The following is a 16613-nucleotide window of genomic DNA, read 5'->3' on the forward strand; positions in this document are numbered from 1 at the left end:
TGGTTGTTGGGGTGGTTGGGGGGGGTTAGTGGGTGGTTGGGGGGGGTTAGTGGTTGGTTGGGGGGGGGGTTAGTGGTTGGTTGGGGGGGGGGTTAGTGGTTGGTTTGGGGGGGGGTTAGTGGTTGGTTTGGGGGGGGGTTAGTGGGTGGGTTGGGGGGGGGTTAGTGGTTGGTTGGGGGGGGGTTAGTGGTTGGTTGGGGGGGGTTAGTGGTTGGTTGGGGGGGGGTTAGTGGTTGGTTGGGGGGGGGTTAGTGGTTGGTTGTTGGGGGGGGTAGTATAGTGGTTGGTTGGGGGGGGTTTGTGGTTGGTGGTTGGGGGGGGGGGGTTCGTGGTTGAGATGTTTGGTTGTTGGTGTTTTTGTTTGTTTCTTTAATTCTTTTCCTTTTTTGCAGCAATGGGTTTCAGGCTTCTTCAGCATATCTGTGTCCTCCTGTGCCTTGGTGGTAAGTGATTCTGCTTACAGAGGAGCTTCAGCCTTCCCCCTCCTCCCTGCTCACCTTTTACGGTCTTCTGCACAGTAAACATACTCCCCTAGCCAGCGGATCTGGAGCTGAGCTGCTGAGATCCTCCTCTCTGCGTGGGTCCGGCGCCACCATGTTGCCTATGACAGCTGCCAGTTACTAGGACATCCCCGTCCACTTTACTGAATGGGAGTGCACGTCATGCTTCCCAAGAGGCACCGGGGGCACTGCATCATTTGTCTAGGAGGATTCTGGAAGTTGGGGGGTGGGATGAGCCTTTGAAACCACAAAGAGCAGTACATGAAAAAACCTTATATCTGCACTGTGGAGTGGGGGAAGAAGAGGGAGAGAGTTGCTGGAGGGCGAAGGTTCGTTTTAAGTTGGCTCGTTGGGAAATGCCATCAAGGAATGCCTAATCTTTATATTAACACAAGTTTGCCTAAAGACTATTCTCTTGCAGTGGGTTGAGCCTTTTCATTGGTGTTTATTACCCATAGAGACCGAGTAATAGGCAAAATGCTTGATGACTCTCTCCAAAGTGGAGTGTTGGTCTCCTAGGCAAGCCACCTAGTGATGGCTCCCTTTAAAGTGGGAAAGGTAGTCACCTAGGAAAGTTGCGTATTGGTAGTCACCTATAGTAAATATTTTCCTTTCTCCTTAGGTTATGCATTTTCAGAGGAGCCAGGCACAGACTTCGCCTTTGCCTTTATGCAGAACTATCTTCCCGATGTCGGGGACCTTCATTTGGATGTTCTTCTCACTGCATTCTTCCCCGACACTCAAGCCACCATCCAATTACCAAACAAAAACTACAGCAAGGTTGTCCTGCTATCACCTAAACTTCCTTTGACCGTTGAGCTGCCAGAGGAAACGGAGATTCTATATTCCACCAGATCAAACAGCACTGTACGCATCACTTCAAACAAACCGATATCTGTAGTGGCCACCAACAGCAAGCCTTCCAAAACCAGTGTAACTGTTCTATCTCCAATAGCGGGTTGGGGAACGGACTATTATGTTGTGACGCCTGATATTGGACCTGAAAATTCATTCCGACAGATGGCATTAGTTAATGGCCCTCAACCCAACTTTGTCTCCATCCTTTTGAGGGGAGTGGTTGAGTTTGAGAACACAAGGTACCTTGCCGGAGAACATCTCAATTTGACTCTAAATCCCTGGGAAACAGTGCAGCTCCAAGCCAATGAAAGTATGACTGGCAGCCATGTGGTGTCGCAGGAACCCATAGCCTTATTTTCAGGACGTACGTGTGCCGAAACGCACGGAAGGTGTCAAGTTTGTGATCAACTTCCTCCAGTATCTGCTTGGGGTTCTAAATTTGTGTCCCCACCATTGCCTTTCCAAAAGTTTTCAAGTAAAATCTACATTCTTGCAGCAACCAAGACTGAAGTAAACCTTCTACATGGGTTCAACATGACCAATCTGAAGATAACTCCTGGGGTGTTGAAAGAATTAGATTTTGACCCAATGATGCATCTTTTCATTTCAAGTCCTGAAAGAATTCTGGTGCTTCTGTATGTTGGTGGAAGGCTCTTTGAGCCTTCCGAGGGTTTTCTTTTCATTCTTGTGCCCATGGGAAAGACCTGTGCTTCCTTTTCCCTCGTTTTGGTACCTAGGTTTAGGCACACGTTGTTGGTGGTTGCCCGAGCAGGTGGTCAAGAAGGGCTGCAGCTAAATCACCAGAACCTGCCCCAGTCACAGTGGAAAGATATTCCTGGCATGGACTTGGTCTATACACTTTTGCCTCTTGATGGAAGAAGTGAATACTATTTCATATACAACCCTAGACATGTTTTTGGTGCAAGCATAATTGGCACAGCAGAGATGAACACGTATGGGGCTTTTGGCGTTTGCTTGGATAAAGGTATAACATTTAAAATCTCTGCGTGTCACGTGTGTGAATGGGAATGGCTAAGAAACCTCATAGACCAATGGAAATAGATTTTGATAACCCTTTGAGAAACACCCAATGCTGTCTTTTATGCAAGAAATTTAAAAATGGAGGCCTATAATTAGGACTTTGAAGGCTTTAAAAAAACGTTTCAGGCTCCTTGCTGCCGCACATATAGGCTACGCGTGAGCAGGGTGCAGCGTGGCGTGCCGGCAGCAGAGATCACACAGGCTTGGTAATATGAATTGTATGTTGTACATGTTCCACCAAGCTACAACTAGGCCCGGTGGGTGCACACAGCCACCCGGAGCCACTTGCAGGATGCACAGTGGCCAGGGCTGCAGTTAGATACTGCAGAGCCATTACAGCCAACCTGACCCCCCCCCCCCCCCCCCAAAAAAAAGTTCATTATGCTTCAGTTATTAATGAACACAGTGATTGGTACGGACCCCTCATTGTGTTCAGAAGAGTAAGGGGCTGGTAAATGTGACACTTTAACCAGACCCTTCCCTCACTCTTCATCCCGAAGGACCCTTTGTGTACTTGCAGCTGCTGGAGGGTAGGAGAGGATGGAATCCAGTAGTGTGTGGGGGCACCTGGTCATCGGGGGGAAATATATGGTGCACAGGGAGGGTGATGGGGGTGTTCAAGGGGAGGGGGAATTACTGGAACTGATCACCTGTGTGTCTCTCTGCAGCAGCTGAAGCCAGAGGGAGGGAGAGAAGAAGCCAGATATCAGCTGCTGCATAGAAAGCCATACAGGGGATCTGTTCCAGATTGGCCTCCTCTGCCATACCAATCACCTTCCCTGCCTACATCCAATTCACCCAGCTCCCTGGGCTCCAAAGAGGATTGGTGGTACCCCCTTATCCACAGCCATGACTACAGAAATTCTGTAGCTTGAACAATGCTGATGACTTCTGCAATGAGCAACTGAAATGTGGCCTGGATAGTCCAACCCAAATGGGAGGCTTCCTTGGTGGACTACATGGTAGTGTAGTCCCTGCACTTTCCCTGTTCCTCCAGAACTTTTCCCTGTCTTGAAGTGCTGTCCCGAACAACCTACCCCTGCACTACCCACTCGTACAATGTGCATCAATTCAGGGGGTTGGGTTTAAATAAGCTCTGCTCTACCCAGGGGCGGACTGACCACTCATGGGGCCCCCAGGCAATAGGGGATCATGGGGCCCCTGTGTCCTTGCCAAAACAAAAATCCTATGAAAAAGGTACCAGGGGCATCTAATGGGGCCCACTACTAACCCTAACCGTTTTACCAACGGTTTTGTGCTCTCATGCGCTCTTGGTGAACTTTGCGATGGTGTTTTGTGCCTCTACCACGCCTGCCAATGTCATAATGAGAATGGTATTTTCATTGGCAGGGTTCACCTAAAATATTCTGAACTATGGAGAGACTGTTAGAAAGGTAAATCCATCATTTTAGCTTTGTAATGGCCACGTTGGCTGGAAGGAAATGAATTCCGGGGGTGGTATCTCAGCATTGTACACCAGAGTGAAGAGGAAACAAAAAAACAATTTTATCAAAACTGAAGGGGGGGGGGGGTTTTGTTTCTGCTGTTCTGATGCCATATATGTTGTATTTCTCCCCCCCCCCCCCTTTCCCAGTATACAATCTATGTGGGTTTGAATGTCCTGACGAGCTATTGTGCCCACAATCTGCATGTACATCTCCTGAATCTCAGACCTGCATGGTGTGGGGAAGAAGATATTTGCGGACGTTCCAGGGAATCCACCATTTTCAATCCGGTAACTGCCCACTCATGCTTCTTGCTTCTCGAGGTGTTGACTCAAGTTTTGGCTCATTCCATTTGGAGCGAAGGGATGACTACCGATTCACAGTAAAGCTAGAGGTGTTTGAGAAGAGGCTGGAGATTTCTACTGAACGTCCAGACGCTGTACTGGTAAGTAAAGGCTTAACTTTCCAACTGTTACTTGCACAGAGCATAACTTTAAGGATGATTAGTAATAAGGGTTAGGCATAAGATGACACTTGGGTAGGGGCGGGAGGGGGTTATTTACTAAAACTGGAGAGTGCAAAATCAGCGGTGGGAAGTAGAGGAAGAGAGGATGATCTGGTCTCCCTGCATCAACGGTGGAGTTTTGGTGGCTTTGGTCTTTTGCTGCACTGCTTTGAGTGACTTCACTAGTCTGGCCTCTCAGCAGTCTGGTCAGTATGCAGCAGATGTGCTCTCTCGCCACAGGATTCTGCCAGAGATTCAGCAGTGGGAAGTAGAGGAAGAGAGGATGATCTGGTCTCCTTGCATCAATGGAGTTTTTTGGTGGCTTTGGTCTTTTGCTGCACTGCTTCAAGTGTCTTCACTGGTCTGGCCTTTCAGCAGTCTGGTCAGTATGCAGCAGATGTGCGCTCATTGGTTTCCCTCGGTGCCAAGAGGGAGCAGTCTGGTAAAAGCTATTCCACCACTTCTTCCTCAGAATCTCTTGGGAATTGCAATGCAAAGAGACCAATAGCCCCATTCAATGGCTGATGTTTCGGACCACAACTCCCATGACTCTTGGCATTCTGCATAGAAGTCCATAGACTCTCAGCTATAGCTCTCCCCCTGCTAGCTGGAAGGGAAAGTGCAGCTTAACGTTCGGCATAAACTGATTTTAAAGTGGGAAATGTCTCATTCTCCATGTTTCTGTAGTCCACCACCTGGCTACACATGAGTGAAATTTAAAACGTGTCATTATATAAAAGTACAGTTTTCTAAAGGTTAAAAAAAAGAATTAACTGACCACTGATGTCATGTCTTTTCCCGTGTAACACATTAGCACTGTATTTTTTAATACCTATAATTTTTTTCTAGGTTAATGGACAAAAGATGGGTATCCCAATAGTCCTTGATCATGGAAAACTAAACATAACTCATTTTGGCCTAAATGTCTTGGTGAAGACTTCCTTTGGGTTCCACGTCATCGTTGGTGATCATGGCTTTGTCCACATTCAGATACCTCGTCTCTATTCTGGAATCCTAGCTGGCCTCTGCACTAACCAGCATCCCACAGAATGGTCAACCGTTAATACTCCGTCTTGGGGAACGGGGGACACAAATCTAAATTGTAGCTCCGGCAACTTGAGCAGTCCCAAACCTTGTGAGAATCAAAATATGTCCACACTTCTCACTTTGTGTCACCAAATGGTGAATTCAAGGGTATTTCAGGCTTGTCATTCTACACTGGATCCACAGCCTTTCGTTGGGAGCTGCGAGTCTGAGGTCTGTGAGACAGGCGACGTTTGCTCAGGTCTCAGTGCCTATGCATTGGCTTGTAGCATTGGAAGGGTGAATATGACTGGGTGGAGAAATCTCACTGGATGTGGTAAGTTTATTAGTTTGTAGTTCTACTAGGTGAAGAAAAAAGCACCTTGCTCATCACTGTAGGAGGTTGGGGGCTGAGGGTCATTGGGTGAAAAAGTGACTCCATCAGAAATATTGCCTCATCATTGGGATCAATATGAGAAATAGTGCCCTGTCTTTGGTGTTGGGAGGAATTATGCCCCATCATTGGTGTCAGTGGGAGAAATTACATCCCACTTTTGGTGTCAGGGGAAGGAATGATGCCTCATCGGTGTCCATGGGAGGAAGAGTGCCTTACATAAGTAAGTCTAAAGCCGACTCCTAACTCCAGTCTAGACCTTTTTTGTTGGAGTTTTGTCTCCACCAGGAACATCCCCATCACTTTTTTCTCCTGAATGGAGAAGGCACATGGACTACAAAACCGGGTTTCAGTTCAATTCATCCCCTACTGTCCAAAGCTTAAAAAAAAAAGTTGAGGTCTGACTCTATAGATGAAAAGATCCTTCACATATCCAACCAGTTCCCACCAGATTTTGACTTTATGAATCTCTAAAATGTAGAGCTTTCATCTTCAAATGCCCGTAAAACATGGCAGCACAGACCTTAAAATACACCATTCCTGACCAATTCCTATTGACATATGAATGACCTGAATTAATATATATAATATCATTTACATTTTTTTTCTTAAAGATTACCCATGCCCAAGAAACTCTTACTACTCCACGTGTGCTCCTGGTTGTCCAGCTACTTGTGGCTTCAACCTTCCTTTGGCCTGTCCACTCACATGTCAAGAAGGTTGTGTCTGTAATCCTGGCTACATCTTCGGTGATGGTGGCTGTATTCTGGCGGAAGAATGCGGGTGTTCCGTTGGTGGCCACTTCTTGAAAGATGGAGACTCCTTTTACGGTGATGGTTGCCAGGTCGCCTGCACTTGCATGCGTGGGGAAGTGGTATGTGCAAATCACAGCTGCTCTGCCGATGAGAGGTGCCAGACGATCGAGGACAATACAGCGTGCTATCCAAAGCCAATCACTTGTTGGGTAGCTGAACAAAAATACCAAACGTTTGATGGTGCCTCCTTCAGAGCCCATGGAGAATGTTTGTACACCATGGTGACAACAGAGTGCACTTCCAGCAATATTACTGATCTAAACATTGAGATTCAGTTGAACAGAAATGTGCTACTCAACAATCTATCAACTATTCCGAGTATCAGGATGAAGATCCATGGGCATACCATAATTCTACAACAATACAGAGATGGCATTGAAGTAAGGATTGTTTTGAATTTTTTTATTTAATAAGACGTGTACTTTCATTGGAGGGGTGGGGTGGTTTTTTGTTTTTTGGGGGGGTTTGTTTTTTTGTGGGGTTTTTGTGTTTTTATGGGGTTTTTTTTTTGGTGTTTGTTTTTTTGGTGTGTTTTTTTGTTTGTTTTTTGTTTTTTTGGTGTGTTTGTTTTGATGTGTTTGTTGTTGGTTTTGGTGTGTTTGTTGTTGGTTTTGGTGTGTTTGTTGTTGGTTTTGGTGTGTTTGTTGTTGGTTTTGGTGTGTTTGTTGTTGGTTTTGGTGTGTTTGTTGTTGGTTTTGGTGTGTTTGTTGTTGGTTTTGGTGTGTTTGTTGTTTGTTTTGGTGTGTTTGTTGTTTGTTTTGGTGTGTTTTATTTGTGTTTTGTAAAACGTAAGTAAAAAAATGTTTTGTAAAACTGGACTTGAGCTAGAGATATGCCTTATTCATAATGCTGGTCGATATGGATTTGATCTAAATTGGGGTTTAGCACTGCCTAGGCACATGGCACGGCAAAGATGTGTAACAGAATAAAAGGGTTTCTCAGTCTGTTAAGAAGCTCTTGTGTCCTAATTTTTAAAAGGGAATTTCAGGAAAGTTGCATGCAATGCAGGGTCAAATCTAGCCTGTCTGTTGTGGGGGGTGCAGTAAAAACAATTTCAGGGAGGCAGAGCATAGGAAGTCAGCAGGGCAGGGGACAGGGGGTCACTGCTGGCCAGGGCAGGGGACAGGGGGTCACTGCTGGCCAGGGCAGGGGACAGGGGGTCACTGCTGGCCAGGGCAGGGGACAGGGGGTCACTGCTGGCCAGGGGACAGGGGGTCACTGCTGGCCAGGGCAGGGGACAGGCACAGCTCATTCTCCCATCCCTGCACTGCACACAGCCTTGGCACAGGCAGCAGAGCTTCTCCTCCCCACACAATGCATAACTGAGATCAGTATGGTGTCGGTCAAGGGCAGGCTTTGGGAGGGGGGGGACAACTAAAATGGGGGCACAGCCCATCCCAGCACCCCACTAGATCCAGCCATGATGCAATGCACAGTTGAAATACACACTTGAATGTTTCTGGCTGCAGCTTGTATTCTGTTTTGTGGTCTCTAGACGATGCAGTCAAGGAGCAAGAAGCATCGCTCGTCCCTTCCTGTAAAAAATGTTCTACTGTACTTCAGTACTGTATAAAGTCATAAAGGATGGCTCAGAGCTGCCCCTGCATGCGTGTGTGTGTGTGTAAAAAAAAAAAAAAAAAAAAAATCAGATATTAAATATAAATACAGTATTCTGGTACTGTATGTGGCTTTTTTTGTTTTTTTTGGGGGGTGGTTGCTTTTTTCCTCGATCAACGGTGGGTATAAAATCCTGTATATGGTGATTTTCTATTCTATTTTTTTTTTTCTATTGGCTAAACTAGGTGTGTGGTTTTTTTTTTTTGTTTTTTTGTTTTTTTTTCCCCCCCTTACGTGGGATTTGCCACTAGGTGTGCGAGTCCCATTTCAGCATAAGTCCTATAGCTGGGGTAAACAGTGTGTGCTGAGATCCATGTCCAATAATAAAATAAAATGTTCTTTAATTTGGGATAACTGAGGAGTTCTGATCCCTTTTGTCCTGCAGCTATGGTAAATTTTGCTCTGTGTTCTAATACCTTTTTTTTTTTTTTTTTTTTTTAATTAAAAAATGAATGTCTTGTCGCTGGGGTAAACCATGTTCTGAGATCACATTTATAAAATAATAATCACATTTAAAATTAAATTTCCCTGTAACTGGTGTAAATAGGGTGTGAGTTTGATCCCATTATTAAAAAAATAAATAAATAAAATAAAAATTGTCCTATAGCTAGGGCGACGAAGTTCTGAGATCCTTGTCAATTTAGAACAAAAAAAATTTACTTTTTTTTTTCTTTTTTCTTTAGGTTGATGGCCTCACTTACTCACCGCCACTTGATTTGAAAAATATTAGTGTTTCAGAAAGCTATTCTGGAAACAACTCTTACATTCGAATAGAGGCGGATCCTGGTCTAATCCTAATAGCTAGTCTTTCGATGGTCTGGATTAATTTGCCGTCGAGTTATGCTGGAAATATATGTGGCCTTTGTGGCAATGCCAATGGAAATGCCAGCGATGACACTGAAGGCCTGAGCCTGCAGGATTTCTTGTCCAGGTGGATCTCCCATCATGGCAATGATTCGTGCAAAGCTGGCGCAGAACCTTCTGCTAGTGATATGAATCCATACAATCTGACAGATAGCGGAGTGGTCCCGTCCACGGCGGCGTCCGGCGGAGTGGTCCCGTCCACGGCGGCGTCCGGCGGAGTGGTCCCGTCCACGGCGGCGTCCGGCGGAGTGGTCCCGTCCACGGCGGCGTCCGGCGGAGTGGTCCCGTCCACGGCGGCGTCCGGCGGAGTGGTCCCGTCCACGGCGGCGTCCGGCGGAGTGGTCCCGTCCACGGCGGCGTCCGGCGGAGTGGTCCCGTCCACGGCGGCGTCCGGCGGAGTGGTCCCGTCCACGGCGGCGTCCGGCGGAGTGGTCCCGTCCAATCTGACGGCATCATGCAATGTGATTGTGATGGCTGGAGGACCTTTTAGAAACTGCCATGATGTATTGGATCCAAGCTGGTATTTTCACACTTGTCTGAATTATGCGATCGATGACCTTGTGGACTTGATGTGCTTGACTATAAGGGATTATGCCTTTGAGTGCCAAACAATTGGTGTCTTCGTGTATCAGTGGACGACTCACTCAGTCTGTGGTGAGTATTGAACATCTTATCCTGTTTAACTGTTATTGATTGATAAGGAGACAAACCCAACCATGAATCCTAAAAAAAATTTGGACATAGGTGTGTAATTGGGTGTAGTTTGAGCCGTTCCTCTAGGAGGGCTGGACAGGGCCGTAGAAGGTCCTTAACCCATCAGCAGGACCGGTATCTGCTCCTTTCTGCAAGGAGGAACAGGATGATCCCTGCCAGAGCCCTACAAAATGACCTCCAGCAGGCCACTGGTGTGAATGTCTCTGACCAAGCAATCAGAAACAGACTTCATGAGGGTGGCCTGAGGGCCCGACGTCCTCTAGTGGGCCCTGTGCTCACCGCCCGGCACCATAGAGCTAGATTGGCATTTGCCATTGAACACCAGAATTGGCAGGTCCACCACTGGCACCCTGTGCTTTTCACAGATGAGAGCAGGTTCCCACTGAGCACATGTGACAGACGTGAAAGGGTCTGGAGAAGCCGTGGAGAACATTCTGCTGCCTGTAACATGGTTCAGCATGACCGTTCTGGTGGTGGGTCAGCGATGGTCTGCGGAGGCATCTCCATGGAGGGATGCACAGACCTTTACAGGCTAGACAATGGCACCCTGACTGCCATTAGGTATTGGGATGAAATCCCAGTGGGTCCCTGGGTTCCTCCCTGGCGCAGTGGGTCCCTGGGTTCCTCCCTGGCGCAGTGGGTCCCTGGATTCCTCCCTGGCGCACAATGCCCGGCCTCATGTGGCAAGAGTATGCAGGCAGATCCTAGCGGTTGAACAATTTGATACCATTGAATGGCCACCACACTCACCTGACCAAAATCCAACAGAAGCCCTCTGGGATGTCATGTTTTGGTCCATCTGACGCCCCCAGGTTGCACCTCAGACTGTCCAGGAGCTCAGTGATGTCCTGGTCCAGATCTGGGAGGAAATCCCCCCAGGACACCATCCATGGTCTCATTTGGACCCTCCCCTGACGTTGTCAGGCATGCATACAAACACGTGGGGGCCACACAGACTACTGAGGACCATTCTGAGTTGCCACAATGACATTTCAGCACAATGGACTCGCCTGCTGCATCATTTTTTCATTTTGATTTTTGGGGTGTCTTTGAATTCAGTCCTCTGTAGGTCGATCATTTTCATTTCCATCAACTTATGGGGAATCCTCACGTTCCTCACCCATCACCCCATCCATGTCAGTATAGAGATCCAGCAGGAGATTCCTCCCCATTGAGATCTGATGGGTTTTCAGTCTTCGTCTCATTTTTTTTTTTTTTTCAGCAGTATAGTAAGTAACACTCCATCCTGTGTCCTGACTTCATGCTCACATGTTGGGTGCGTTGTTGGAGAACTCTTGCAAGGGTCATGCTGATGCAGATAGTGTCAATGTAATCAGCAGAATGGCTTTTGCAAAAGCTCAACAGATAAGAGTCCAGTGGAAGAAACTTTTTATCTGACTTTAACGTCCACTTAACAATTTTTATGTTCTTTCCGACTACTCGTGCAAGATTTTGTTTTTAAAAAAAGAAAAAAGTGCTCCTGTGGGTAGTTTTCTGTTTGTGTGGTTTTTATTTTGGACAAACTTAACTTCCTTTTTTCTTTTTTTTACCGTTTTTTTTTTTCTTTACAGATTAAGTTGGGTACTAGCACAGATCCTGTATGAATTTTGCAAAATAAATTGAAGAAAAAAATGCAAATGTTGAGTCTGTTTACCTTGTCTCAAAGTTTAATGGAAATGCTACAATTCTTAACTCAGAACTGCATCTGAGCGCCACCATTAAATGTTACTTTTCAAAGCGGTGTCACCCATCCATGTCTCCATGCTTTATTTTGCTGAGAAATCATTTTTAAACACGCCCCCTAGCATTTTTGGCAGTGGCCATCTTGAGTAAGGGCAGATTCATGTAGCATTTACTTTCTGGAATCTATCTGCCATTAGCTCAGGCATTGGCTGAGCTGAGAACCCCCTCTCCCTCCTGAAGACTGCTGGGCTGTTTAACATCATTTGCCTAGGCAGGAAAGCAGGAGGTACCTGAAGAACACATGTAAAAAAAAATTTTAAAACCAGTAAAAAAAATAGTCCATGTTGATTGAGTGACGTTCCACTTTAATTGCATATTATATTTTGTGATTGAGTTCAAGAAAACGTTCAGCTTCAGATCATGTATGTTCTGCATCTGAGCTAATTTTAAATGGTCCTTCTAGTAAGCTAGATGTGGTCTTTAAATGGTTGAAGTTTTGTTCTGTACCTCTTCTAAACCCAAAACTTTCTTTGGTCCCTGTCCCATTGGAGACCTTTTTTCACACTTCCTGTATTGAGGAACAGCAGGAAGTGAGGAAATCTCTCCAATCTCTCTTCCTTTGGAAGATTTACCACGTCTCTGACATAACAAAATTTTGAGCTTTTCCATACTTTTGGTCCTGGTACTTTTGGAATATTTAGTGATGGTGGTCACTTGGCAGCCAGAGTAAATCTCCTCTCTAAAGACACAGCAATAAAAAATGACAGAAGCTCTAATACCCCACCCCTTCTAAAATGATAACGTTTGGCTTTACACTTTAAATACAGAGACGTGATGGACACACCAACCCTGGTTGGCCTCCTTGGCATGACCTTGGGGAAAAGGCTTCTTATTGAGTCGTACACTAGTCCTATGCCAGAACTTGGCCTGAAGACACAGAACACTCAAAACGTAACTACCCACCCCTTCTAAAATGTCCAAATTTTGGCTTTAGTCCTTAAATATACAAAGATATGATGGACATATGTCAACCCTAGTTGGCCTCCTTGGCATGACTTTGGGGAAGAGACTTCTCTAATGCCCAATATTGAGTTGTGTACTAGTCCCAGTTTAGAACTTGGCCTGAAGACGCACGGCAATCAAAACATGACGTGCCACCGCTTCTAAAATTACAAAATGGGGATTTACATTTTAAATTCATACAAAGATGTGATGGACCTAAGTGATCCATGGTTGGCCTCCTTGGCATGATTTTGGAGAAGAGACTTCTCTAATGTCCAATATTGGCTCATTGCTGTGTGTCCTCAGGCTAAGTTCTAGACCATGACCCAATATTGGACATTAGAGAAGTCTCTTCTCCAAAGTCATGCCAAGGAGGCCAACCATGGGTCACGTAGGTCCATCATATCTTTCTATGAATTTAAAATGTAAAGCCCCATTTTGTAATTTTAGAAGGGGTGGAGTGTCAGGTTTTGATTGCTGTGTGTGTCCTCAGGCCAAGTTCTAGACAATCAAAACCTGACGCTCAAGCCCCATGTTTTAATTTTAGAAGGGGTGGCGTGTCAGGTTTTGATTGTCTAGAACTTGGCCTGAGAACACACAGCAATCAAAACTGGACACTCCACCCCTTCTAAAATTACAAAATGGGGTTTTACATTTTAAATTCATATAAAGATATGTTGGACCTAAGTGACCCATGGTTGGCCTCCTTGGCATGACTTTGGAGAAGAGACTGCTCTAATGTCCAATATTGGGTCATTGCTGTGTGTCCTCAGGCCAAGTTCTAGACCATGACCCAATATTGGACATTAGAGAAGTCTCTTCTCCAAAGTCATGCCAAGGAGGCCAACCATGGGTCACGTAGGTCCATCATATCTTTGTATGACTTTAAAATGTAAAGCCCCATTTTGTAATTTTAGAAGGGGTGGAGTGTCAGGTTTTGATTGCTGTGTGTGTCCTCAGGACAAGTTCTAGACAATCAAAACCTGACACTCCACCCCTTTTAAAATTATAACATGGGGCTTAACATTTTAAATTCATACAAAGATATGATGGACCTACATGACCCATGGTTGGCCTCCTTGGCATGATATTGGGACCTATGTGACCCATGGTTGCCCTCCTTGGCATGAATTTGGAGAAAAGACCGCTCTAATGTCCAATATTGGGTCATTGCTGTGTCTTCAGGCCAAGTTCTACACAATGACCCAATATTGGACATTAGAGAAGTCTCTTCTAAAAAGTCATGCCAAGGAGGCAAACCATGGGTCATGTAGGTCCATCATATCTTTGTATGAATTTAAAATGTTAAGCCCCATGTTTTAATTTTAGAAGGGGTGGAATGTCAGGTTTTGATTGCCTGTGTGTTCTCAGCCCAAGTTCTAGACAATGAAAACCTGACATTCCACCCCTTCTAAAATTACAACATGGGGCTTTACATGTTAAAATCATACAAAGATATGATGGACCTAAGTGACCCATGGTTGGCCTCCTTGGCATGATATTGGGGAAGAGACGTCTCTAATGTCCAATATTAAGTCATCCACTACTCCCAGTCTAGAATTTTAAGATTAAAGTCATTCCTTGTGCATAATAAATAAAATCTGTTGCAGCGGTTGGGGTGAGACTTTGTTCTTGGAGGGTCAGATCTGGGAAAAATAAGTAGCGTGCCCTAAGATTATATTGCAATCCTGCAGCACGTGAGTCCAGCAGTTGGGGTGAAATTATTACAAACCGAAGGAAATGGTAAGAAGGTCATGTTACTAAAAGTGTGCTACAGGCATGTAAGAAAAACTAGTTCATACACTTAATTTCCACCTCTCAGCAATTTCAGACATCAGTGGGGAAGTTCACAAAAAGATGGGTGTATTTCAACATTTTAATTTCCTCGTCTGCTCAAAAAAACAACTTGCAACAGCAATTCATGTGTTGGCAAGAAGATAGAACACAAAGTCCAGGATTGGATGGATGTTGAGGAAACACATGGCGTGTCTACTGTCAATGCATACAACATTTGATCCATTAAATGGGTAAATATTGGAAATAGATTAATAGGGTATCGGCACCGGTTCTTGGGCAAGAGTACACTTATCTTTTTCAAGGGGTATATCTGGTGTCACGTTCTACATTGATACATAGTCTGGCTGAAAAAAGACAAAAGTCCACCCAATTCAACCATAGAAAAAAAAGTTAAAATCCTACACCCACAGTTCTTCCCGAGGAAGGCAAAAAAAAACTCAGCAAAGCACGATCCAATGTCCTCCTGCAGGGGAAAAAATTCCTTCCTGATCCCCCGAGAGGCAATCGGATATTCCCTGGATCAACTTTCCCTATAAATGTTATATTCTGTGTATCTAAGAATGGCTAGTTTTAAAGTGTATGCAAATTGGAGAGGGTAGGAAGCAGCAGAAGGGTTCAGGAAAACCTATTGGCTTTTTCTTCACTTCCTGTCCCAGAGACCCAACAGGAAGAGAATCTTTCTCCAGTTGACCAAATTCTTCTCTAAGGAAGTTGTCATAGGGACAGATGTCCCTGGTTGGAGGATACTCCCCTTACCTCTTCTTCTGGTGGTAGAGCAAAATGTTTTGTTTTTTTTTTTTGGATTTTCCCCCACTTTGTCCTGCTGACAATGGTCATCAGGCTCAATGGAAGGTCAATCCTCCCGAGCAGGAATGTACACCGTTATAAAGTCTTGATTGGGTCCAACCCTTTTCTACTCTACTGAAAATTTTAATGTGCTTTTGTTTCTGTGTAATATAAAGAGAAGGTTACTGAGACCTTTAAAAGCTTATGATGCTTCTCCAAGCTGGTCTTCCTTGTTGGGACTCATGAATAGAGAATCCAGTGTTGTCACTCATCTAGAGTTGTTGATACTGGATGTATGAAATCCTACTCACCCAGCCCGATCAATGTATGTGTCACCTCCTCAGCAAGTGCTGCTCCACTGACAATGGCCAGTAATGCATTTTGCCCCACCTACTAGGGCTTAGTTATAGAGAGAGGTGGGACGAAACGTATCTGTGGAGCTGCACTGGCTGAGGATATTGAAATTGATAACACGGTTTCTGGTTCCAGGCTCAGTCCAACTAAGACCCGATGGTCTTCCTTTTGGTCTTGAAGTGAGGGATTTAGCCTTCGATCAGGAATGGTTGGGAATAAGAAAAATAACTAGTGTTATCAATATTCGATTCCGGGGGTGGACTGACAACTCATGGGGCCCCCGGGCAATAGGGAACCATGGGGCCACTCTGTCCTTGTCCACACTCAAACCACACCCCAAAAAAGCCTGTGAAAGGTACCAGGGGCATCTCCTGGGGCCCCCTACTAACCCCGAGCCCTCAGGCAGAGCCCGAGTTCTCTAATGGACAGTCTGCCCCTGTTCGATTCTTTATTCCCAACCATTCCTGATCAAAGGCTAAATCCCTCACTTCAAGACCAAAAGGAGGACCATTGGGTCTTAGTTGGGCTGAGTCTAGAACTAGAAACAGTTGAAGGTCTTTTTGTAAATCACAAACCTCAAAAAGAGAATTACCCATTGCCACAACCCCATAAAATAGGAATTGAAATTGATAACACTATGGTTTTTTTTTTTCCTGTTTTATGTGGTTCTGGCAATGCGTAATTTATTCTCTTTTGGAGGTTTGTGATTTACAAAAAGACCTTCAAATGTTTCTGGTTCCAGGCTCAGTCCAACTAAGACCCAATGGTCCTCCTTTTGGTCTTGAAGTGACAGATTTAGCCTTTGATCAGGAATGGTTGGGAATAAGGAATGGAATATTGATAACACTAGTTATTTTTCCTATTCCCAACCATTCCTGATCAAAGGCTAAATCCCTCACTTCAAGACTCCACGTATCTGTGGAGCTGCACTGGCTGAGGATATTGCACATGCATTGATTGGGCTGGGGTGGGTGGTGTCTCATACTTCTACTACCAGAAGGTTCTTGTATACATTTTGGATTAGACCATCAGAGCTGCTCCTCAGTCTTCCAAATTCTATTCTCTTGGCCTTGGACAGGCCTGCCTCTGTTCAATGCCACTTTCTTCCTTGGTTATCTTTTTTTTTTTTCCTTTGTGGAGAGATCAACAGTGGAAGTCTTCATATTTGTCTTTCGCAATGGCACATCCTCTTTATATATACAGTGTACATATATA

At 45.2% G+C, this 16613-nt stretch overlaps 1 protein-coding gene across 1 annotated transcript; it reads left to right on the top strand.

Annotated features, from left to right (window-relative positions):
* Positions 1-394: 394 nt before the first annotated feature.
* On the top strand, positions 395-16155 carry LOC149438481 (IgGFc-binding protein-like). The gene is made up of 8 exons (XM_089659818.1): positions 395-443; positions 1123-2343; positions 3994-4289; positions 5199-5709; positions 6381-6961; positions 8882-9716; positions 15534-15606; positions 16098-16155. The coding sequence occupies exons 1-8, from the start codon at positions 395-397 to the stop codon at positions 16153-16155; spliced, it is 3624 nt and encodes a 1207-aa protein (XP_089515944.1).
* The last annotated feature ends 458 nt before the right edge of the window (positions 16156-16613 follow it).

The sequence above is a fragment of the Staurois parvus genome, unplaced genomic scaffold (genome assembly GCF_062004578.1).
Source record: "Staurois parvus isolate SC_StPar_1 unplaced genomic scaffold, SC_StPar_1.0 ptg001191l, whole genome shotgun sequence".
Taxonomy (NCBI): domain Eukaryota; kingdom Metazoa; phylum Chordata; class Amphibia; order Anura; family Ranidae; genus Staurois; species Staurois parvus.

Bases quoted from the DNA above. Each gene is read 5' to 3' on its own strand.
- LOC149438481 (XM_089659818.1), top strand. From the start codon at position 395: ATGGGTTTCAGGCTTCTTCAGCATATCTGTGTCCTCCTGTGCCTTGGT. The intron at 444-1,122 runs GTAAGTGATTCT...CTTTCTCCTTAG, and splicing joins TGTCCTCCTGTGCCTTGGTG to GTTATGCATTTTCAGAGGAG. The intron at 2,344-3,993 runs GTATAACATTTA...CCCCTTTCCCAG, and splicing joins TGGCGTTTGCTTGGATAAAG to TATACAATCTATGTGGGTTT.